We start from the raw sequence: 25,524 nt of genomic DNA, 5'->3' as shown, positions 1-25,524 counted from the left end.
CCCAAAAGTCCAATGCGAATGCAGCTTCTGACAAATAAAGGCCCTTTACGAAACCAAAGCTTTGGCTTTTGATTTGGCTCAGGCTGCCTTGGCCCCATGGTTGTTTTGACAATTTGCGCATGCTTTGCGTACGCACGCTCATGGCTTCAGACAAGGGGATGGAAGCTGAATCCCAAGCCAAAGCCATGGTTTCGTAAAGGGCCTCAGTTCTGTGCCACTCCGTTTAGACAGGTGATCCAGAGCCGCTCCGATCCACATAGATTAGGAATGAGTCTAAAGACCCTGTCCCACTGCAGCGATAACGATAACGATAACGACGCCAAGAGAATGCACCCTATTGGTTGAATGAGCGTGTGCGTGTTCTGCGTGGAGCAATTCAACCAATATAACGCGTTCTCTTTGCGTCGTGATCGTTATCGTTCTCGTTATCGCTGCAGTGGGACCGGGCCTTAAAGTCTGCCTTAATAAGTTTCTGTTTCAGACAGTAGTCCTGGTCCAAGAAGTCACCATCTTATACTCAAAACGTAACGTGATAACCTGACAGAGGGTGTGTTTTTCTTCTTGAATTTATTTCAGTTGACAACTGACTGTAGTAACGCGGAAGCTTGAAATTGAACCAATGAGCTAGCGGGCGATCGGGCGCACTGCTCTCGGTAGCAAGGCTAGGATTTGATCCATGCTAAGGTTTTTAAATCAAAACTATTCAGACAGGTGAACTAAATGTAAATTGGCTTCGAGAGGTTTTAAAAAAACAAACAGTTTGAACAGTTTTCTACTGAAGACTAGCAGACATTAGTGTTTGAAACAATCGGACCTCACAGGCTCTCTTCAGAGTCAACACTCCCATAAAAGAGATTTACACATGGTTGTACCCGCAAGTTTACTATTTATTTATAGTTTCTTCCTAGATATTGAAATACTTAAAGTATAGTAAAAATTGTCTACATCATAAGCATTTCCAAGAAATTCATTTGTACATCAATAACTTTATTGAAAACCTATTGAAAACATTTTGACCTATATATTGCAGTACTGGGTTGTCGAATGTCTAATTAAGCCACCACAATCATTTTAAAAGTACATAAAATACTTTCAGAATGAAAAAAAAAGAGACAAGTTTTCAAAACCTACATTCAAACTATTTTGACCTAGATGTTGCAGCACTTTGCAGTCTCTGAGGAGACTGTAATATCCACTGCTGTAAATATTCATGACTCTGCCAGAATGTGTGTATTGGTGCGTGTAGCCGTGACTCGTGTTCACTCAAGCATGGTAGATCATCTGTAGTGTGATCTGGTGACAATACAAATAAATACTCCCCTCTAAGTGCACCTGAGCTTTTTTGCTGAAAAAAAAAAATAGTTTGATTAAAGGAGGGATGCGTCAAAAGAATTAAAACTATCATGGGCCTGTACCACTAGCAATTAAAGGTGTAAATCTTGCTCCCATTTGACTTTTTGGGTTGAAGGAACATTACAAAATTGGTACGAAAAACTTGTCTAAGATCACAGATTTACAAAAAACTTACAAGGTCTAATGATGATGATAGTAGAAAACATCCCTTTAAATATTTTTGTTTGAAATGTCATATTTGATGAGAAATAAATAATAATAATAATTTTGCGTTTGTTGTTTATCGCTTACTATATATTGCTTAAGTGAGCGTTTTATTCATTTTTCTTTTTCATTGATGTCATACAAAGTTTGTTATCGCTATTTTCTGGCGACCCAGATGGCTGATCAATTTCAAACAACAGGTTTGTCAGTTTATGAATATGGTGGATTACATAAAGTGCTTACACTGCCATCGACTGTTTTGTCAGCAAAACCAATTCTGTAATGTTCTTTTAAAGGAGGGATGCGTCAAAGAAATTGAAACAAACATTGGCCTGTTTTGGGGGTTAAAGTACCGCAAATTTTCTGTAGAATGACAAAATTAAGTCCATTGGGAATGCATGGTAAACTGATCTCCCTATCAACTTACCACGACCGTGATGTATAACTAATGGGCTGAAAGAGGCCACGGAAAGTTGTCTGCGCAGGCACGGTAAATTTTCAGGGCCGCTTAAAAGTCCAATGGGAACAGCTCCGCGCTGTAAACCTACCGCGACCACGCTGTAAAACGTGATGCAAACGTTGCGGAATAAAGTCCAGGTGGGAATGCCTGATAGAAATACTGATTCTCATGTTAGTATGCAATATTAATGGTGGCCTCTCTTGCCTTTGTTGCAGGCGTGTCAAATTTCACTAAGGCACCCGTATGTCCTAATTGTATGTTTACTCGCGACTAACTACACTAGTGCAGTTTGGCGCGTCGATGACGCAGTGATCACGGAAGTGGTATGGCATGTTTGTCTGACAGACAGGTGTTTTAAGCAAAAGTGATATCATTAGTGCTGATAATTATGTGCGTACTTGATGTCTTAAACTTAAAATAAATTATGACTCTTCGTCTATTTAAGTAGTGTGAAGTACTTCAATGAATCTATGTGGGAGGATAAAGTGATTAGGGCTTTAAGATGCCTTGAATAGGCTGCATGATTGATTAGATGGACCATTAGGCAAGCTATTTTAACCCTAAAATTGCAGTAAAGTCCTTGCTGTCAGTTAGTAGCAAGGCAAAGTATAGGCTGGATAATCAGCAGTAACAATGAATTATTTTTCGATCAGGAGGTGAACTGATTTAAAGTTAAAAAAATATAGCTAACGTTATGATGTTCTTAAAAGACTTTATGAAAGACTCTGCTATTAACCCCTTGCACGCTTGCACACACGGCAACTGTGCCACGCCCACCGTACTGGTGGTCAATAGGTTTATTTGTAAACTTTGCACACTTCACTGACTAACGCACAGAGTGACATTGCCCACCAGTATGGCGCATCCAAGATTATTCTGATGATGACGTCAGGTGAATTGGGTCAACAGGGTCGAAATGTCAGGAAATTAACTATTTTGTTTTGCATTTATACCATGGGTCCTTTTGGTTGGAAAGCAGTTTGCAACAGCTAATATTTTTTTCTGATTTAAAGTTCATGATAATAATTAATACAAATCCTCCAGATAAATAGTTTTGTCTACCAGACTTCAAAGCTGAAATCAATTTGCAAATCTGATAATATATCCACTGCAGAAAGTCGTAGTGGCTTATTTTTCCCCCCACTATACTAAAAATCAGGTCCGGAAAGTAATCTTCAGGTCAACCGCATCATTTTATTATATATTTCTTTTTTAGAGAGAGAGAGAACAGGTTTCTTGTTGGACAATGATAATTGCATTTTACAGAAAAAGACTGACCATCAGTACCTGTGGCTGTTAAAGCCATTGGACACTGTTGGTAATTGTCAAAGACCAGTATTCTCACCATGTATCTCAACAAATACATAAAATAACAAACCTGTGAAAATTTTGACTCAATTGGTCGTCGAAGTTGCGAGATAATAACGGAAGAAAGAACACCATTGCCGCACAAAGTTGTGTGCTTTCAGATGCCTTGAATTTAAGACCTCAGCTGAGGTCTCGAATTCAACTCAAATATTTTAGTTAGAAATTATTTCTTTCTCAAATCCTACGTTACTTCAGAGGGAGCCGTTTCTCTCAATGTTTTATACTGTCAACAGCTCTCTATTGCTCCTTACCAAGTAGGTTTGTCTGCTATTTTGAGTAATTACCAATAGTGTCCATGCTTTAAAAAGACTGACCATCAGTACCTGTGGCCGTTAACCATTCGCCTTTACCTGATGGCATTTCCACTTTCCTTCATTAGTATTCATTGATTTTACCACGGCGACTATTTTGAAAGTCTGGATTTCACACTTTGATTGATACCTTGTAATAAGACTGGCTGCGCCCTCACTCACGGTGGCATATTTTCTATTCATAGCTTTTTTTTAATGTCCCATCATATCCCATGGTGAGATCCGACACGTATCTATTCCAAATGTCATCAAGTTTGTTAATGTACCATGTTGAGACAAAAACGAAGAGTGTATCAAATGTATGAATTTAAACAGACCTTATGCACATGGTGTCATATCAATAGGGCCCCCCTCACCTAGAGGTAAAAACGCGGCCGTTCATTGGGCAAACCTGTGCGCCGTGCAAACAAATCTGTGCATTTTGATTGTTTCGTCACCGTTTTACATCTAAGATGGCGGCTGGATGACGTCAACGCATAAGGTCGCAGTGTGAAATATTTCCCCAGTATCTTCTACTTCTTCTTCTTCCAAGTAAAGTGCAGACTCCTTTTAAAAATGAAATAACTATCCTCTATCTCAAAAATTACTTGGAATTAATTTTCTTTTTTTTTTTTTTTTTGGGGGGGGGGGGTTTGCTTGCTTGTAATGCCTGTGATTTTTTCACAGAACCAAATAGTAGATATCATTATTTGTATCATATTTTTGCTTTGTTTTATAGCACTTTGTGTACTATACACGTAGGCTTAGTTAAAATATACATTATCATAACACAAGGAGATAAAAATACACACAACAACAAAAAAGGACAGAAGAATTAGGAGGTTTATTTTCTAAATCAAACAAATATTGTAGATGTTGCTTATGCATGATGGGGGCATACAAGCTGCAGAACATTCATGAGCAATTAGTCCAAACCACGCCTACATTGCCTTCTATGTCCACCAGGAAAGGGAAGCATTGGACATGCTCACCTTTCTGAAGAAGATCCTAGCTAAGGAGGAAAATAGCTAGAATAGTGTGTTTAAAGGGTCTATGTAGGACAAAATACACAATGTCCATAGATTTACACTAAACTTACACAGTTTGAAGATAATGATAGTAGAAAGCTTCCCTGAAAATACTACATGCTGAGGTGCTGTAGTTTTGGGGAAATGAGTAAAACAATGTCATGAAAATAATTTTCGTCCCATGAAAATTATTTTAATCATTTACAAACGGATTTTCATGACATTGTTTTACTCATTTCTCAAAAACTACAGCACCTCAGTAAGTAAGATTTGAAGGGAAGCTTTCCACTATCATTATCTTCAAACCCTGTAAGTTTAATGTAAATCTATGGACATTTTGAAAAAGTACCCGAATCCTTTAAAGTAACATCTACATTATCTTTGGATTTGAAAAACGAACCTCTGAATTCATGATTATCAATAATCCAGATAAACTTATTTAAAGGGAAGGTACACAATTGGTAATAACTCAAAACAAATATTAACTTAAAAACTGACTTGGTAACGAGCATTGAAGAGCTGTTGATAGGATAACACATTGTGGGAAACGACTCCCTCTGAAGTAACAGGGTTTTTGAGAAAGAGGTAACTTCTCATTAAAATAAAAAAGACTTCTATAGCTAGAAGTCTTTTATTCTTATCTGAAAGCACACAATTTTGTCCAACAAGGGTGTTTTTTCTTTCATCATTTTCTTGCAACTTTGATGACCAATTGAGCCCAAATTTTCACAGGCATGTTATTTTATGGTTATGATGTGATACACCAAGTGAGAAGATTGGTCTGTGGCAATTACCAAACATGTACCTTCCCTTTAATGATTTTTTGTGTGTGAATATAAAACCCTTTATATTGGGCAGAAATCAGAACAGAGTAATAAAGTTCCACTGGTTTCCAATGGGATGACGGATCAGATAGATACAAAACAAAAAACTCAAGTACTTAGCAGACATTGATCATCTGATTTCTAAAGTCTCTCTATATCTGTTGATGAATTTATTATGCATCATTTATGCATTGACTCAGTTAAGTACACTTAAGCCATGCCCTTGGGTTCCAAGTTAATTATTAGCATTTGCCAATTAGCTTTTTGAGAAGGTCAAATTAGATAATTTCAGATAAGTTAGCCCGTTTATGTCTGTTAAGAGATACGTGACAAGTAATTTGGGACAGTTCTGGGTATTGAGAGTTGTGACACGGGGGCTGAGTTTCATTTGGGCCCAATTTCATAGTACTGCTTAACGATAAGCAAAATTGGTGTGCTTACTACAGCAAAAGAAATTGCTTTGGTGTATATGTTTTTCACAAGTTACCAAGAAAATTAAGTGGCCATCTTGCACATTCACTGTGGATTTGAATTGTGACGTTGTTCGTTTTCTTGCAGTTAGCACCGGAAGGTTAGCATGCCTTTTTAGGTGCTTATGGTTAGCAGTGATTGAAATAGAAATCGCACAGTAAGCACGAATAGGCCGTTAAGCAGCGCTATGAAATTGGGCCTTTGTCACGTCATTGCTGGACGCTATTTTTGTCCAAATGTAGCATAAGTGCAGCCTAGTCTTGTACCCTGTGTTCACATGTCCATTTTTGTATAGGTCATTGACTCCCAAAATGACGCATCCATTATTTTTGTGATGATGACGTCAGGGGAATTGGGCCAATGAAAGTTGCCTTGAAGTCACCAATTAAAAAACTATTCTTGTCATCAATTAGGGAGACATTTTGCCCTGCTAAACCCCAGTATTTTATTTTGTTTTATCTTTTTGGTTTAAATATCAGAGAAAAACAGTCAGTTACATTGTCTGATTACTCTAAATCAAATGTACATGTAACTGAAATCAAATTGTGGATATTTTTTTGTTGAGATAAACAAAAAACGTTTTCTGAATCTGATTAATCAAAGTACGTTTGACTGTACCATTTAAAGGATGTCTCAATCTTTTTAAACATAGAAACCACAATAATTTAAAATTTATCCAAGCAGTTTTTTTTATATCAAGCCTCTGAACCATAAATCTACGTCAAATTAAACCTTGCCAGATGCTGGGATAAATCTTTAATGAACTCACCATTATCACTAAATCTTTTTCTTTGTGTGCACTTTTGATAGCAAGGACCCTTTTAGCCGAGGGACCATTTCCTGGTTGAAATAGCCCCACCATTACTCAGGGTCTCTTTCATGTCTCTAAGCCCAGACGAAGATATTGTAAGGGAAGTTCATCCGGCTTTGGAGATGGCCAGTCGTTAGAGATCAATTTATTTTTTAATTTAATGGCAACGCTGAAAAAAAGATCATTGCTATAACTCATCCTCCTTCCAACTCGTACCTCTTTGAAGCCAGTTTGAGTGATTGACCTTTTATTCCAACAATTACTCACAGATTATCCATTTTGTCATAAAAAAAATAATTTTGAAAAAGAATATTCTAAATGAATAACAGGAGCAGTGATTAAAGAAAGGGTTTACATTTAGTAGTTAATCAAAATATGAATTACCATAAAAACTCTCTTTGAAGCCCTGCCGCTGTTGATAAAACACATTTTTTCAAACAGGCATTTTAGTCAATGGTTTGATTTTGGTATGTTTTTGTACCTTTTGATGTTTTCTTAAATATTGCATTTGTATTGTATAAATTTATATACCACATGTTCTCGATTTCTTCTCAACTTAGGCTTACATTTAAATTTTTGTTATTGCACATAATTTTAATGTTATTGTTTGTATTTATAGAGCCATGAGCACTTTTATGGATTTGTGCTCTTTATACGTTTTCATTATTATTATTATTATTATTATTATTATTATTATTATTATTATTATTATTATTATTATTATTATTATTATTATTATTATTATTATTATTATTATTATTATTATTATTATTATTATTATTATTATTATTATTATTATTATTATTATTATTATTATTATTATTATTATTATTATTATTATTATTATTATTATTATTATTATTATTATTATTATTATTATTATTATTATTATTATTATTATTATTATTATTATTATTATTATTATTATTATTATTATTATTATTATTATTATTATTATTATTATTATTATTAACATTTTGAGAAACGATTCCCTCTTAACCAATGTGGTTTTAGAAAAAGGGATTGAAAAAGATTGTTGCCGCTGACTGTATTCAAGATACGTTTGACAGGGCTGTTCTGTTTAAAGGCAGTGGACACTATTGGTAATTACTCAAAATAATTATTATCATAAAACCTTTCTTTATTACGAGTAATGGGTAGAGGTTGATGGTATAAAACATTGTGAGAAACAGCTCCCTCTTAAGTGCCATAGTTTTCGAGAAAGAAGTAATTTTCCATGAATTTGATTTCGAGACCTCAAGTTTAGAACTTGAGGTCTCGAAATCAAGCATCTGAAAGCACACAACTTCATGTGACAAGGGTGGTTTTTCTTTCATAGTTATCTCGCAACTCCAACGACCAATCCAGCTCAAATTTTCACAGGTTTGTTATTTTATGCATATGTTGAGATACACCAAGTGAGGAGACTGGTCTTAGACAATTACCAATAGTGTCCACTGTCTTTAAGCTGTTTCCAGTATTTTATTTACACTCCTCATGAATCTGTTGACAAAGATAAATATGCTGTGATAAGGTCTTCGTCTAAGGATCTTATGAACTTTCCAAATATTTTTCCTGCTTGGATTAACCGCTTCAGATTTCGGCAATATCTCAAAAGTGCTTCCTCCATTTGAAATGAAATCTTTATAGGCTAGTCTTATATTTATATAGGATTAGAACAATCAAACCTTTCAAGAACCAAAGGTATACTTTGCCTTGACCCTTGAGTAAAAACAAATATGTAACAGCCATGATATTTGGTTCCTGGAAAAAAGAAGATTTTTGGGGGGGATTCATACCAGGGCTGATCTACTTGTTCGTGTGGTGTAGCGTTTAGTATTCCTTGCAGGCTATATAACCACAGTTTTCTGATTTTTCCGATGGCATTCAAATTGGAATTCAGACTTACATAGGAAGAATATCCAGCCTGATGTGAGTCTGTGTGACATTTTAACCTAAGGCATGCCTCCCATCAGCAAGTCATTGAACATGTGAAACCTTTTAAGGGCCCCTTATCGCATTTTAGTCATAAATATATTCATCAAAATGTAAAGGGGAATGTAGATCTGGGGAGTACATCTATGCGCTATTTGTGTCAATAAACTAGATCTGTAGTGCACACAGTCCTTATACATTAACTCGCTAGGGACAGTCATCCATTTCTGTGTTACCATAATATAATCGCCAAACACCAAGACATTGTGAATAGTTTTGTGACTCGAAAAATGTGGGTAAGAATAATCAGAAACACAGATGTTGGTTTGGTTTTTACATTATATAAATAATTTGTTGTTAACACTAGAATACATTGGTAATGTCTATTAAGAACATGACATTTACTTTGACCTTTTTGGTTGAGTGAAGGTAGGTAAAAGCTTTTGTGGCCTATAAATGGGCAAGTGGGTTCAAATTTAGGAAACTCTAAAAAAAAAAAAAAAAAAAAAAAAACAGCTGAGTCCCATGTTTAGCAATCACCTGTTTAAGATAGGAGCTAATAGAGGGCGCTGTTTACATTCAGTGAACTGATGGGTCAGGCATAAAATGCCCAGGAGGAGTTTTGCTCTTTGACCAGAAGTTTTTTTAATTTTTATAAGTCCTCCATCTTTCAGCACAAAATGGTATATTAAAAGGTGTTGCCACAAATTGAATTTTTGTGTACAAGAATGGGCAGTTTTTCATTGCAAATTGCACGTTCTTGCAAAATATTTTCAGCATTGTAAGATATGGGCGTTTTATGGTTTTCTACAAAAAGTTGGTTTTGCCTTGCAACATCAAAGATGACATTCAAGTACAAACAAAAAGCCTTTCAGGTACTAATAAATGTTCAGTGCTATTAGGTAGCAGACACCAGTGCCAACTTTAAAAGTAGCTTGGCTTCAAAATTTAAAAAATGTACCAATGAAAAACTATTTCAATAGTCACAATGCTCTATACTTGAAGATCAATATTAACAACATCTGTGTGTGTGTGCGTGCTGCAGTTTGCAAGCTGATCACTGGTTGCGATCTAATGTCATTGAGTCATGGATGGAAACCATACCCATTTGTTGCCATAGCAACCAAACGATTTCAATTCTCCGCATAACATTTCCAGCTTAATGTATGTTCAGTGTATGATGGTGCAGTAAATTGTTGGAGCCATAATGACCTGGTTGTTCAGTGATGTCACATGGGGATGCCATCAAGGGCTAGTCTAGTCTTGTTTCAAGATGCTAGTCTAGTCTTGTTTCAAGACGCTTGTATTGTTTTGTTTTTTTTCACAGTAAAAGTGTACTGTTTTTGTCTTTCTTCTTTCTCAATCTGTAAGTAACAAATGATGAAAGGGCAAGGCCACTTTCATTTTGCAAATGGCACTTCCATTAGAAAAGTCATTGGGCAACTTTTGATGGGCACCAAGGCCAAGACCAGGGGCAGCAGAGGCCATCCACGGCCTGCATGTAATTCTAGGCCTGCATTGTGTTGAAACTGATGACATTAGTTTCTCGTCATTTGATCATTTGCACCTTTTTCTGGAGATAAGGTTTGATTGGACGGTATCACACCTGACCGAATCGTTTGGCCTTGTGAAATGAATTGGAAATAAGTGCATCCCTACCTAAACCATAGGTCACTGGATGCACCCATTTTATTCTCACTGTATGTAGATGTTCATGTATGGCAAGATCAGATGTTAATTTAAACTGCCAGTACGAAATAATTGTTGTCAAAAATGTGCAAGCAATCAATCAATCAGTAAATTTATAAGGCGCCAATCCAACAGTCGTTAATGATAGCGCGATACAGTAGGCGTTTGAAAAAAAGGTGAGATTTAAAGACAGTGGACACTATTGGTAGTTGTCAAAGACCAGTCTCCTCACTTGCTGTATCTCAACATATGCATAAAATAACAAACCTGTGAAAATTTGAGCTTGATTGGTCGTCCGAGTTGCTAGATAACTATGAAAGAAAAAAACACCCTTGTTCTAAACTTGAGGCCTCAAAATCAAATTCGTGGAAAATTACTTCTTTCTCGAAAACTACATCACTTCAGAGGGAGCCGTTTCTCACAATGTTTTATACTATCAACCTCTCCTCATTACTCGTTACCAAGTAAGGTTTTATGCTGATAATTATTTTGAGTAATTACCAATAGTGTCCACTGCCTTTAAGCAACAATTTGAAATTTGCTAATGAAGTAGATTGCCTGATATTCTGAGGAAGGTGATTCCACATCCTTGGTACTGCAATAGAAAAGGCACGATCCCCCAACTGTGTTTGGTTTATTGAATGCGAAAAATTGAAATTAGGGAACAGTAACAAAGCTATTTAAAGTTTGTGCAAAGGGAAGCCTAAGTGTGTGTTGTCACTAGTCTGTTTTATTTTTAGTACACAAATCTTGTTAGACACATAATTATGGTACTGGTTTAGCTGTAAACATAATTAACTATTTATTAATTAATTAATTAGTTTATTAATTATTAATTTGTTTTGCTGGGTAGTTCCATCAATTGTCAAAGAATTCCTCTCCTTAGAGGCCTTTGACAGATACTATAAACAGACAGTCGATGACATAAAAATAGAATATGTAAATAGGTTTCCTACAATTTGTCTAAAATATGTTTGAACATGCTATGGGGACTTGTTGGACGCTTGGTGGCAGCAGACTTTAAGATCCATTGTTCTCGGAAATATGTGCATGCTCAGAACTTTGAGAAACTGTTTAGTCTGCTGCCACCGAGCAATACAAAGTCTTCCATTACATAGAAAACCTCAAGATCCAGCACTGTTTTTTCCCCAGGTGCACTTTTTGGTCTGTTTTACCTGCTTGCATTTACTGTGTAATATTCGGTTGATGAAGTACACGCGGTACAAATGATTCAAACAACTTTTTATTTTCTCCAAAGTATAAAGTTCTTGAATGTGGGGAAGTTCAAACTAAACGTTCAGTAACAGTAGTTTCTTATAGTGACATGCTTGAACCATGGACATACTACACGTGCCTACGTTATTTTCCCAAGTACAAAGTACTTGAATTTGGTACGCTTATCTTGAAGACATGCAGTAACTATCAGTAGTTTCTTATAGTGTCTTGTTAATTATTTTTTTTTTACCCATACACCGATGTGTGTATACTCAGTACTTTCCCGAGTCCTGTGAAACAATATCACAGGCATGTTACTTGGGTGGGATTCAAACCCACGACCCTTGCAATTCTAGAGCAGTGTCTTACCAACTAGACTACCGAGGTTGCCCGGTAGCTAGAGGCAATTTGAATCCTATGTTTTGGCAGCAGGTACCGCAACGAACGTATATCTTTTATATTAGTGTCATGCTTGGACCATGGACATACTACACTTGCCCACACTCAATAGCAAGTCAGCTCTACTCAGCCAGAAAATCCAATTGCCCAAACTGCCAGAAATCAATAGCGGCGTTCATGCTGAAGACGGCAGCGCGAAAAAAAAGAGAAAAAAAAAGGGGAGTCCGGTTTTGTACGAGAACAGATGCAATCCCAATCTGCTTGTTAACTTGTAATTGACAAGTGCAGTTATGTGGATTGATCTCGTTGACCACGAGGTTGTAGATCTGCATGTTGAGTTCTTTTATTGAACCAGCAATGTATCTTGGACTATAATTGCAAGCATTTTGAGTGCAACCTGGGCCCAATTTCATAGAGCTGCTAAGCACAAAAATTTGCTTAGCATGAAGTTTCTGCCTCGATAAAAACAATATTACCAACTAAGTTTTCACATGATTTCCGGGATGAGCAAACATCAGCTGAATACCAGTAACAAGCAATATGCAACAAATGGAAATTTGGTTGGTAAACCTGTTTTTATCAAGAAATTTTATGCTAAGCAAATTTTTGTGCTTAGCAGCTCTATGAAATTGGGCCCTGATCACTGCATATCTTTAAAGGCACTGAACACCTTTGGTATTTGTCAAAGATCAGTATTCTCACTCCCAACATATGCATAAAATAATAAACCTGTGAAAATGTTGACTCAATTGGTCATCAAAGTTGCAAGAGAATTACACACTTGCTGCACAAATTTATGTGCTTTCAGATGCCTAAAGAGGACTTTAGGCCACAAGCAGTATGGCTGGAATTCGAACCCACACTCTAAAGACCTAACCACCAGGGCCCAATTTCATAGAGCTGCTAAGCACAAAAATTTGCTTAACATGAAATTTCTTCCTTGATAAAAACAGGATTTTCAACCAAATTCCCACCTGATTTTTCAGGATAAGCAAACAACAGCTGAATACCAGTAACAAAGCAATATGTAACATATGAAAATTTGGTTGGTAATCTTGTTTTTATCAAGGAAGAAATTTCATGCTAAGCAAATTTTTGTGCTTAGCAGCTCTATGAAAAATGGCCCTGAATTTGAATTTGATCCTCTTAACCACTCTGCCATGACACCATATTTCTTTTACAAAATAAAATCTGTGGGCAATGACAACAATTACATAACAGGAAGCATGTTCTCTAATGTTTTTCTAATGAATAAGGTTACCAGCTAAACTACCGCATGGCATGTACTTTTTGTGACTGGTATCCTGCTCATTTCTGCTTAGCAGACAATTGTTAAGCGATATTTTCTACTTAAGCAGCTCTATGAAATTGGACCCTGTTCTCTAATGTTTTTCTCTCTGTGTCTTTGCAGGAACAAGCTTTCTATGTGGCGTCCTCGTGGCTCCAGTCAGAAATGAGAATGAAGAGGTGATAATGGTGATCATGAACTTTGAAGATCTAAGTGAGATCAGTAAAACAAGCTCAGCTTCGTCAGCGTCACACCCTAACGACACAACCTCAACATCGACTTCTACCGGTTGCGGGCATAGTACACCAATGAATAGGTGGAAGAGAGTCAGAAGTAAGTTAGATAAACTAATTAAAGACACTGGACACCTTTGGCTCTTTGAAGTAACATAGTTTTAGAGAAAGAGGTAATAATTTCTCACTCAAATATTAAAAAGACTTCAGACCTGAAGCTGAAGCCTTTTTTAGGCATCTAAAAGCAAACAAATTTGTGCAACAAGGGTGATTTTTCTTTCATTATTCTCTCGAAAGATGGATGAACAATTGAGTTAAAAACTTTCACAGAGTTGTTTTTTATGCTTTTGTTGGAATACACCAAGTGAGAATACAGCCGTCGATTTCACAAAACTCTTCCTAACTTAAGACTAATCTTATGACTTAGGACGAGTCTCAACCCTGCACTGTAGCATGCAGACCTTAAGATTAATCCTAAGTTAGGACGAGTTACTCGTCCTAACTTGAGATAAGACGAGTCCTAACTCTTTGTGAAATCGACCCCTGGTCTGTGGCAAATACCAAAGGTGTCCAGTGCCTTTAAAATCAATGATGTATTATGTCTTTTTAAGGAGAAAAACAAGCTATTACTGCTACCAAGTTAAAGCTTATAATTTGCCCAGAAAATGTTGTGCCTATAGAGGGCACTGTTCAGGCGGACCATGAATGTGTACTGATCCTTCCTCTATAATCAATCCAAGTGAAGAATTTGCCACTTGCTCTCCACTCTTTGAATAAATTTATTTCAACTGGTCAGCTTTGGACACAAGAGGGCACTCTTGAGCTGAACTATCCTAGCTTTGAGAGTCTGCAAGTTAAAGAAAAAGTGTAATTTTGTTTGTTGGATTGTTTGTTTGTCTGTTTGTTTGTTTTTTTGTTTGTTTGTTTGTTTTTAAGTATTAGATTAATTCCCATTCTACAGTTTCCATACAGCCAACCTGTGAATAATCATTGAAATTTGATTGATCACATTTTATTTATAATAGTTGCAGTGCTTCATCTATAAATATCTTTAAAGGAAGTTGGTATCTGAGACAATTTCATAAAACTTATCTTTACACAATTTGTGTGTGTATTTTGTTTGTCTGTTTCCTTTTGTAAATCTGGTTTCAAAAGCAGCCACTTCCATGGATGCATTGTCCTCAGTTATACAAAAAATGCTTGATAACTATGGACACCAACATTTCAAAAACGAATGGTAGATTTCTCAAAGTTTTACTTTTATGTTATTTTGTTTGGCAGATAACCACCGGACATTCCGCCTTCGTTTACCATCCCTTTACAAACAGTCGAAGCTGCAAACACCTGAAGACGTCAACGGTGAAAACGCCGATCCCGAAAACCCAGCCCCCAAATTTGAGCCCGACAGTTCCCTTCCGCTAATGGGCCTCACGAAAAAGGACATGAACGGACAACACGATACAACGATCTCCCCAACAATGTCGACGCGATCGATGCAGTCCGACTCTGCGCATTTAACCACCGAAGCTACGACGAGCTCGGCGGATTCTGGGATACGCAGGGACATGGCCAGGCTACACCAATACACCTCTCCGAGGGGCGACCATTTGGATAGCAGCGGACAACAACTACAAGTTGGAGAGTACCAGCGTTTGGATCAAAGTCGGACACCGGTGATTAGGTCGCCCTCAAATACCTCGTTCTCAAATCAGAGTGCGTGGAGCGTAAGGCGTGCATCTTCCCTTGAGTGCCTGGAGAGCATGCAACAGAAGGACCGGCCCAAAGCCGCCAAAATGGACTCATGTACGTCTCACATTTGTATAATTACTCCCAAGAATCTGTTAGAATTAAATAACATTTTAGATTTCCATCTCCCATTCTATAAGTATTTATATCAATCCACTAGTAATGATAAGCTGGCATTTATAGAGCACCTTTTCCCAGAGGTTGCAAAGTGCTAGGATGTGTTCAACACAGAAGAGAAAATCAAAAACAAAGATGCCCAAAATAAAAAAAATTACTGTCTTTGAAACAATTAGATCTTCAGCACTACTTTTATAATTGGTATCAATATTTTTCACATTGCAATCATGTTGACTTTGTAGTTTTTTCCCTGCTTTTCACCTCTGTGGACCTGGGTTCGAATCCCAACCGGAAGCCTTGCATGCGGATTGGTGATTTTTTTTAGTCCCTACTTGATTCTGTTGGTTTTTTCCTTCCCATTTGTAGGTTTACCGTTTTCATTCCCACATCTACCATCAAGATTTGTTCATCTTCTCTTAGATACATCCTGCTGTGGGAGACTTTTGTGATACTATGTGGCAGCAGACTTACCAGGTAAACCCAATGTTCTTGGGAATATGAGCATTCTCAGTATGCCATTAGCAATGGAAGTTCACCTGGTAAGTCTGCTGCCATCAAGCGTTCTAAAATCTCCCATTGGCACTTGCGCTGTTGGATGTGTAAATGAAATAATGAAATAAGTATTGGTATTCAGCATTCTCTTTTCTTACTGCCTTACTTTTTACTTTTAAACTAAGGGATGAGAAATTTCTGACTTTTGCTTAATTATTTTCGATTTTTTTCCTGCCTGTCATTTTCTAAATGATCTACCCCTCTTTAGTGCTGAAGAGAATGTATTAAAAAACACACCTACAATCAATAGATCCAGGGGTTATTAAAAGGTGGAAGTGCCATCATTTCAGCCTGCTTCCTGTAATTTGGATCCTCATTTCGGATTTTTTTTTTTCAGCACTGACCCTTGTTGTCCCTGTCAACTTGAACCCTGTCCCCTTCCTCACCATCGTTTTCCTTTTTACCAGATATGTTTTTTTGTCTAGGTAATATAAACTCCTTGCAACCCCTACTTCTTGTCTCCAACTTCATCTACTTTAGCCCCCCCCCCTCAAAGAAGAAAAAAAAAAAAAAAAAAAAAAAAACATGTTTAGCATCCTAGCTCGCTTCCTTTGAAAAGGCTACCTACTTTTCTGGAAAACCAATGGATGGTTATGATATCATTCCTCCAAAACACATACCTTTATTAAAGACAGGGGGAAAGCTACCAATGCACTGGATGTACACAAATACAGATTTAACTGACATTAATGGCCAAAATCATTAAAATCTGGCATGCTTGTTACATCATAACCTTGCTTTTGACAGATCTTGGCAGTTGTTACTCTGGTTGATTCCATTATACATCACAAAAGGCTTTTGATCTGTCAGGATATTCCCGACAATTTGTGAGATCTTTTTGTACATATCTTCTCCGACATCAAACTTTGCAAGTTTCAAGGTTGACATGTTTAATGATTTATAGAGTCTGTTAAAGGCCCTGGACACTATTGGTAATTACTCCAAAATAATTGTTAGCATAAAAACTTACTCGGTAACAAGAAATTGAGAGCTAATGATAGTATAAAACATTGTGAGAAGCGGCTTCCTCTGAGTTTTTGAGAAAGAGGTAATTTTTCACTCAAATAATAACAAACTTCAGCTGAAGCCTTTTATTGTGCATCTGAAAGCACACATAGCTGTGAAAACCCGGGTGTTTTTCATGTCATTATTCTCTTGCAACTTCGATGACCAATTGGTCCCAAATTTTCAAAGTTTTTTGGGGTATGCATATGTTGGGATACACCAATTGAGAATACTAGTCTTTGAAAATTACCAAAGGTGTCCAGTAACTTTAATCCATTAGGGGGGGGGGGGGGCGGGGGGGGGGGGCCTACTGTTACATCCTTGATGTTCACGTAATTTCTTAACTCTGGCCAAAGATGACCACTGCCCATTATTTTTGGCGAAACTGAAGGGGCATAAAGTTTAAGTGGTCAGGTTGGCGTAGTGGTATCTTTTCTCGTCTGCCACCTGGGTTTGAATCCCGCCAGGGCATTATGTGGATTTGGTTTTCAGTCACTCCCTGACTGCGCAGGTTTTCCATGGAATAAATCTCAGGTTTTCCTTACACATCTAAAAAAAATTAACTTCCTTCCTTGTCTTCTCTCCATTGTGTCCTTGGCTAGTACAGTGATTAAGTTTGTTTTTCTCAGAGTCCTTGGCTTCACAAATAGTATTAATGAAATGAATGTTGCCTTGTTTTGCCTTTGCACATCACATTCCCCTTTGCAATTTTCAGAGTGAACAAAAGTTGCCACGCAACAAACCTTGTTGACGGATAGCGTGTCAAAATTACAAGCAATGGTTCATTGTGACAAATTAAAGATTATTCACTGCGGGTTTCCTTACTAATTCTCTGTGCAGCAAAGCTAGTTATCATTCAAGATTGACAAAAGACTCATGTAGTTTTTTTTCTTTTCAAAAGCTTGTTTTGTTTTTTTTTCCCTGCGTATAGTATCTCCAGGCGCTGCCAGGAATTTACAGTTTGCAGTGTCGGACTCGGATCTGAGCAGATATAAAGCGGACATTGTGAACATGTTGAATGGTGGAAGTATGTACGATCGAGACTCATCTCCGACAGCCAGCACTGGGGCTCAAAATATCTTCACTCCTGTCAGCTCCAAAGTCTCCCAGGTAAGTTCGTTATTTTGTTTCATCGGTAGACAGCACCTGCATTCGATAAAGCATGAGAGAAAGGTTTTCTAATGATCACAACACAAGTTTTTTTTTTTCTCGTTCTGAACTGTGACGATATAAAGCAAAGCTAATGCTTAATGTAAATTTTGAGCAGAAATCCGCAATAAGAAAACCGCTTCAACTGCTTGTTTGCATCACAAAAATTCACCTTGCCTAAATGTGCAGTATTTACCAAACATTAATCTTGAGGAAGTACTGGACAAAAGAAAAGTATGATTAAGTTATGAGTGCATTACCTGAAGTAGAAACCATGGTTGACAAGAAATGAAAATTACTTGTGTTATACATGTATGACTCAAATACCAGTTATTATACAAGCAGATGTCTAAAAATCTCACACACATTTTGTCTCAAAGATTGCTAACTTTTTATCTGAATAACTTTCTCATTGTTTGATCCTGAAAATATTTCGAGTGTAACTTCTGATTCTCGCAAGCATGTAGTTATTCTTCTAAATTCCTCCTCTGTTGACACTTTTAAACAAGATTTCCATTTTCTGTGAAAAAAGAGAAGCTTTCTCATTGTTTTATCCTGAAGAAAAAAAATCCCAACATTTCTCTTCCTTTGTCATTTTAAAACGTTTATATAAGAAACTATACTTTAGGTTGTTGTACTTTTTGGTACTTTTCCTTCATCGTTATTGCTGTCATTGCCAATGGGTAAAGCAATAGCCAAACTGGCTTAATATTTAGACATAGTCAGGGCTCAATTTCATAGAGCTGCTTAAGCAAAAAAATCCTTGCTTAGTAAAATCAGATTACCGGCCAAGACTCCACTCAATTGTTATGCTAAGTAAACAACAGCTAAATACCAGTTACAAGCAATGTATACGGCATGAAATTTTGGCCAGTAACATGTGTAAAACAAGCAAGCTATTTCCATGCTTAAGCAAATTTTTTGCTTAAGCAGCTCTATGAAATTGGCCCCAGTATTCAAGGCTCTCCAGGACCAGGACAAACTGCAACCGTATGGATTACCGTACGTGAGATATTTAACAAGACACCAGTGTGGCTATTAAGCGATTAAGTTTTGATAAATTGATTTAGACACAACGCAGTGTGAAGGGACATTTTTGCATTAGTTGAGTATTGGTTCCCTGCTGTAGCTCATTGCAATGCAGGTCAGACTGAGGGGAACCAGCGTGAATCTGTCACATCTGATTTGGAGAATGTTCATTTCAAGACTCAAGTGAGAGAAGGATTTTAAATTGTTCTGAACCATTGAGGATTTCAAAAGGTATACAATTGAAATCGTCTGGGAGTAAAAAATTACTGTTTGGAATTGATTGCCTTATTGAACCAATGAAAGAGAGAATAACCTACAGTCTCTAAAACTTGGTTAAATGTTACTTCGAAGAGTGAACTTGCTACATTGTCACCATGGTCACAAAGTGATAATTGTGCCCAACAACACAAAAATTAATGGTTTGATTAAAATTGATAAAAATTTCATTAAAAAAAACCAAAAAACTTTAACGTACAATTTCCAAACAATTGTTTCCAAGACTTTTCGGACTACCAAAATGTGTCAAGATACACATAAATCGACTTGCATAATTAACACGGACGTAAATTGACTTTACAAAATTTAACATTTTATTGAAGGATTCGCCACTTTGTGAAAACTGAGTCAATATGAAGTTAATACTTTATGTAAATTTTTGAATATGAATCTGCAATGGAAAAACAGCTTCTGCTGCTTGTTTGCATCACAAAATTCTAGCCATGAAGGCCATGGACACTATTAGTAATTACTCAAAATAGTTGTTACTTGGTAACGAGCAACGGAGAGCTGTTGATAGTATAAAACATTGTGAGGAATATTGTGTACTTTAAAGCCATTATACACTTTCGGCACAGATTTACAAATAACTTACAGGGTTTACAGAAGGTAATGGTGAAAGACTTCTCTTGAAATATTATTCCATGAAATGCTTTACTTTTCGAGAAACATTAAAACAATTATCAATTCTCGTTGTCGAGAATTAGGGATTTATTTTAAACACATGTCATGACACGGCGAACATGCGGAAACAAGGGTGGGTTTTCCCCGTTATTTTCTCCCGACTCTGATGACCGATTGAGCCTAAATTTTCACAGGTTTGTTATTTTTTATATCAGTTGTGATACACAAAGTGTGGGCCTTTTGACAATACTGTTTACCGAAAGTGTCTAATGGCTTTAAGGGAGGTTCATAAGTTCAAAGTTATAATGACAGTTCAAAAGTTCAGTGCCTTGAACTGCAAAAGACATGACCGAATAACAAATTCAATTTGAGGTTTGAGATGAACTCATATATCCAAACAATGTTAACCAATGCAAACAAAATCCATTATATTTTACCCTCGAAGGCGCATTGAACTGACACGAAATTGCCCCAAAGCGAAGGAGACATCCCACCAATCAAATTCACCAATGTTCCCGGGACTGCAAACATTTATTCACGCCTGAGAAGCATCTTATATTATTGGCGAGTACATAAAGTAAATAAATTAAGTAAATTTCCAATTTGAAACAAGCCCCGTGGTTTATCCAATGTGTTTAGTCCTATCTCACACCAGATATATGCCGGAGGACGACCCCCGCTGAAAATAAAGTACATAAAACAAAATCCGATGGGAAACATATTGAAATTTGACCCGAGTGTGGCAGTTTAGCTTTGAGCAAAAAGAACAAATGTAATTTTGTAGCTCTGTCATAAAAGAGCGATAGAATGCCACATCGCTGAATCTGGTTTTGTTTTGTGTATTTTGCTCACTTTTTCTGCTCATGTGTGTGACTTTTCCCTTGATTATGCTAAATAGCTGTTTTCATTTCATTATTGGTTTATATCTTTCTGGTACTGAAACTAAGGGACCCTTAAAATTGCTTAGCACTCTTAGCATTTTGACCAGTAGGCCTTAAAAATGATTAGCATTGTACGTGACAGGGCTGTTTTCCCTGTGAATGTTTCGCAGGAGTTGAGCACAAGTCAACTGATGCGAATTATTCATTTCAAAATTGTGACGTTTGCATTCACAAGAATTATGAACCAGGCTTTATGCTCACAAAAAAACACCATGGGTTTTTGAAATACGTTGCCATAAAAACATCAGTCACTCAAGTTGTACACCAGTCGCTCAGCACGCCTTCTAATTAAATTGTCACTGTCCGAATGTCATTGTGACTTGTTTTTGTAGGGGATGCGTACAAAATATTAATGAGCTAATTTCCATAATTGCATTAAAATGCAGAATAACTCTTGCCACTTTTGGTCAATTAAAGCATGGTCACATCAACTCTTTTAGCAGAGGCTAAGGGCTGGATACTGTGACTCTTTGACATTTTGCATTCAAGGTTAACTCATAACTCAGGACAAAAATAGCAGATAGCTGGAGGCAGTCAGTTTAGTCAAAGACAAATTGGTCTTGACGTATGGTCATTTTTGTGGCTTAAAATCCAAAATGAAACTCTTAGACATGGCTTTGCCAACAATGTTTGTTTCATTGAATCGTTTTTAAGCCAGTTTTGGAAAGAGTGTGGAAATGTTTTTTTTCTGTAAGTGGACAATATGAGACTTATATTCATGTTTATATTGTGATTAGTTAGGTATTTTTGGTGCATTTTAAACTTAAGTGAGCATTGTAATTTCTTCAAGCTTTCTTATGTTTTCTGTATGTCTTAAGTCGGCCTCAGGTCAACCTACGATTTTCTTGCACCCACAACAAACCGTCAGCAACGTGCAGACAAAGTATGCTCAGGTCACAACAACTGAGAAATCGTGCGCCTGCGATTGGTTCATGACCGTCGGGATCACGTCGTACCAGTTGAAATTGTTCTACTCTTGCGACTTATTTTTTATTTTTTTAAAGTGGCTACTGTTTCAGATTGTCTTAAAATCATCGCAGTTACGCTCAGGTCGTAAATAATTGCTGACTGAAAAGTTCTCAATGGTCTTAGCTCTTAGCTCAGTGTGATCCTGCAAAGTCAGTCGCAGACTGTTTTTTGTTGTTGACGCAAGGTCGACCTGAGGCCGGCTTTATGTCTCTTAAGAGACAGTGAACGCCCATACAAACTTCTGAACTAATGTGTCTGGCACAATGGTACCAGAGTTTGCTCATCTGGAGTTTGCTATTCAAAGATTTGCCGAACCATAAAGTCTGAGGAATTCAAAAGTAAGCGGTACATTGTGACTAAGCAAGTCATTGTACCAGACAATGTTCAAATCTAACACGCAAATGGCTTTTTGGAAGCTTTGGTTCCTTTAAGTTGTATTCCCCATCTTATCCTTATAAAGGTGGCTATGTGACTGTACTTTGATAGAAGAGTCTTTGCCATCTAACACTCTATGCTGATCAGTATAGCCAGATGCTTCAAGTAGTCGCCTCTCCATCACACTCAGTATTTCATTCCAAGTACGCTGACCGCCCCATTGCAGGCAGATGATGCTACATTAAATCCTAGCGGCCAAGATCGGGTTGCAGTCAATGTCCTGTTCTCGGTCGTCTTGTTCTGATAATGTTGCCTCGGCATCGGATCACATGTTTTTCTTTTGGGAAAGGTAGAAGTGTCCTTAAGACGCTCTTTGGAATCGGTCTGGCACCTATTGGCCACTGTAAATATTTGTGTTTCATTTCAGGTATTAATGTCTGGTACCCAATGTCTGTGCAGATAAGGTCTACTTTTGGTCTAAAGATAAATTTAACGAAGATCATACTTTCCGTTTGGCACCTATTGGCTACTGGGGGATATTTGTCTTTCATTTCAGGTTGTGGTCTGGTACGCATGTCTTACAAATAAAGTCTAACTTTTGTAGAAAGATGAATTTAACGAAGGTCATAATTTCGGTCTGGCACCTGTTGGCCACTGGGGGATATTTGTGTTTCATTTCAGGTAATTGTCTGTATACCCAAATTATAAGATAAACTTAAATGCACTGGACACTATTGGTTATTACTCAAAATAATTGTTACCATAAAAACTTGGTAACGAGCGAAGGAGAGCTGTTGGATGTATAAACCATTGTGAGAAACGGCTCCTTTTTGAGAAAGGTAATTTCCCACTCCAATAATAAAAGAAAGAGGTAATTCCTAACTCGAACAATAAAACACTTCAGCTGAAGCCTTTTATTATGCATCTGGAAGCACACAAAGTAATGCAACAAGGGTGTTTTTTCTTTCATTATTCTCCTCAAATTTGAGGACCAATTGAACCCAAATGTGCACATGCATGTTGGGTTATACTAAGTGAGAATACTGGTCTTTGACAATTACCAAACGTGTCACAGCGCCTTTTACAAAGAACACAATTTAAGGTGTATTTTGTCATAAAGGCAGCGGAATCTAATTAGCACAGTTCTACCCACACAAGTAGAAAGGTCAGCGGTGTGATGAAGCTATGAGTAATGATACATTACGTACCTATACCCCAAGACTCTTCTGTGTTCACTCTAAGGAGGATGCTGTGACCTTTAAGGAGTCTCCAAACCAGCAGACAATTGATTCGTTTTGCGGCATTTAGATGTTGACGTGTAACAGTGGAAACTATTTATTTATTTATTTATTTTATTTATTAAGGTTTAAAGGACTTGGGTACTTTCTGTAGGACACAAAACACGATGTCCACAGATTTACAATAAACTTACACGGTTTGAAGATAATGATAGTTGAAAGCTTCCCTTGAAATATTACTTGCTGAGGTGCTGTAGTTTTTGAGAAATGAGTCAAACAATGTCATGAACATAATTTTCCTCCAGTGAGACGAAAATTGTTTTAGGGTGAAAAACATAACCAGTTATGGTAACATATTTTTTACATGCTAAAATTGAGACGAAAAATATTTTGTTCTCATGGCCTTAGTTTGTATAGTGTTAAAACATAAAACCAAAAACGTCCAAAACCAGTTGCCCTGCAGATAAATGGCTGCTTGAAGTATGAATTCATATAAGCTTATTCGGAATTGCAGCTGCGCATGTCTGTTACTGCTGACAACACAATTTGTTGCTCTCCCATGACCTTTTGACAACCCGCTGGTATTGTCAAAAGGTCACGGGAGATATACAAATTACGTTGTCGCCAGTAAGACATGCGCAGCTGCAAATCCGAATAGGCTTATTACGTCAGGCAACCAACCAATATATTTGAGATGCAGCTTTAGAGCATTTAAACCAATAAAGAATGTACCACAACAATTTGGAAACTAGAGCATGGGAATTAACTTTATATTAAAAAAACATTACCCCTTTAAAGGCACAGGACACTATTGTTAATTGTCAAAGACCAGTCTTCTCACTTGGTGTATCTCAACATATGCATAAAATAACAAACCTGTGAAAATTTGAGCTCAATCGGTCGTCGAAGTTGCGAGATATTAAAGAAAGAAAAAACACCCTTGTCGCACCATGGTCACACGAAGTTGTGTGCTTTCAGATGCTTGATTTTGAGACCTCAAATTCTAAATCTGAGGTCTCGAACTCAAATTCGCGGAAAATTACTTTTTTCTCGAAAACTACGTCACTTCAGAGGGAGCTGTTTCTCACAATGTTTTATACCATCAACCTCTCTCCATTACTCGTAATCAAGAATGGTTGTATGATAATAATTATTTTGAGTAATTACCAATAGTGTCCACTGCCTTTAAATGAATGTTCACTTTAACATTGAAGGAAAAAAAAAACTCCACTCTACAAAACCCAGAAGAAAAAAAATAAGAAAGTGTTCAGCACTCAAGGTACAGTACCTACATCTGAGACCCAAATATATCGTATGTAAATAAAATGCGCAATACACAACCGTCGGCAGTGCCAATTACAATGTTATTATTTCTTGCCAGTTATTAGTTGATTTCCAATTATTGCAATCAATTTACTCATGTAATGACTCTTGCCATGATGAATTTGGCCATCAGAACACCTGTATCTAGTCATTCCGCCAATTGATTGGCTTAGTCATCAAACTGTGACGTCAATAAAACAGAAGAAAATTAAGCCTTGCTTCAGTGTTTCAGATACAGAAAGGGGTAGAGACACCATGGGCATAGTCTAGGCATGTTCTTGTTGGAGAGAAGTCTATTTTCCAACTGACATTGTTCTTTTCCTCTGTTCATGTGTGGTGTGCAGCTTGTGACCTAAACTTAATAATAAAATAATAATAACTATTTCTCATAAAGCACATTTCACAATAACGATATCAATACCCTTTACATTAGTGCCCTGGTCATTGGGCCAATAACATTCCTTTAATCTTTCTCAACTCCCTGTGGAGTATTCAGCCCGAGCTGCCATGGTTCTCAGAAGACTTTTTCAAAAACAATATCAACCTCTACCCTGCAGGTACCCATTCATACCCACGGGTGGAAAGAAGCAATTATAGTAAAACAACTTGCTC

General features: G+C 37.0%; 1 protein-coding gene across 2 annotated transcripts in view; it reads left to right on the top strand.

Annotated features, from left to right (window-relative positions):
• LOC139948742 (voltage-gated inwardly rectifying potassium channel KCNH6-like) overlaps positions 1 to 25,524 on the top strand; it is a 158,740-nt gene that overhangs the window by 53,691 nt on the left and 79,525 nt on the right. For both annotated transcript variants that reach the window (XM_071947041.1, XM_071947040.1), the window contains exons 3-5: positions 13,459 to 13,668; positions 14,850 to 15,371; positions 17,920 to 18,098. In XM_071947041.1, the coding sequence (XP_071803142.1) occupies positions 13,459 to 13,668; positions 14,850 to 15,371; positions 17,920 to 18,098 (911 nt within the window). The remainder of the gene's footprint in view (positions 1 to 13,458; positions 13,669 to 14,849; positions 15,372 to 17,919; positions 18,099 to 25,524) is intronic.

The sequence above is a fragment of the Asterias amurensis genome, chromosome 16, assembly GCF_032118995.1.
Source record: "Asterias amurensis chromosome 16, ASM3211899v1".
NCBI lineage: Eukaryota > Metazoa > Echinodermata > Asteroidea > Forcipulatida > Asteriidae > Asterias > Asterias amurensis.
The sequence above is the reverse complement of the archived record's forward strand: the minus strand, read 5'-3'. Positions and strand labels throughout refer to the sequence as shown.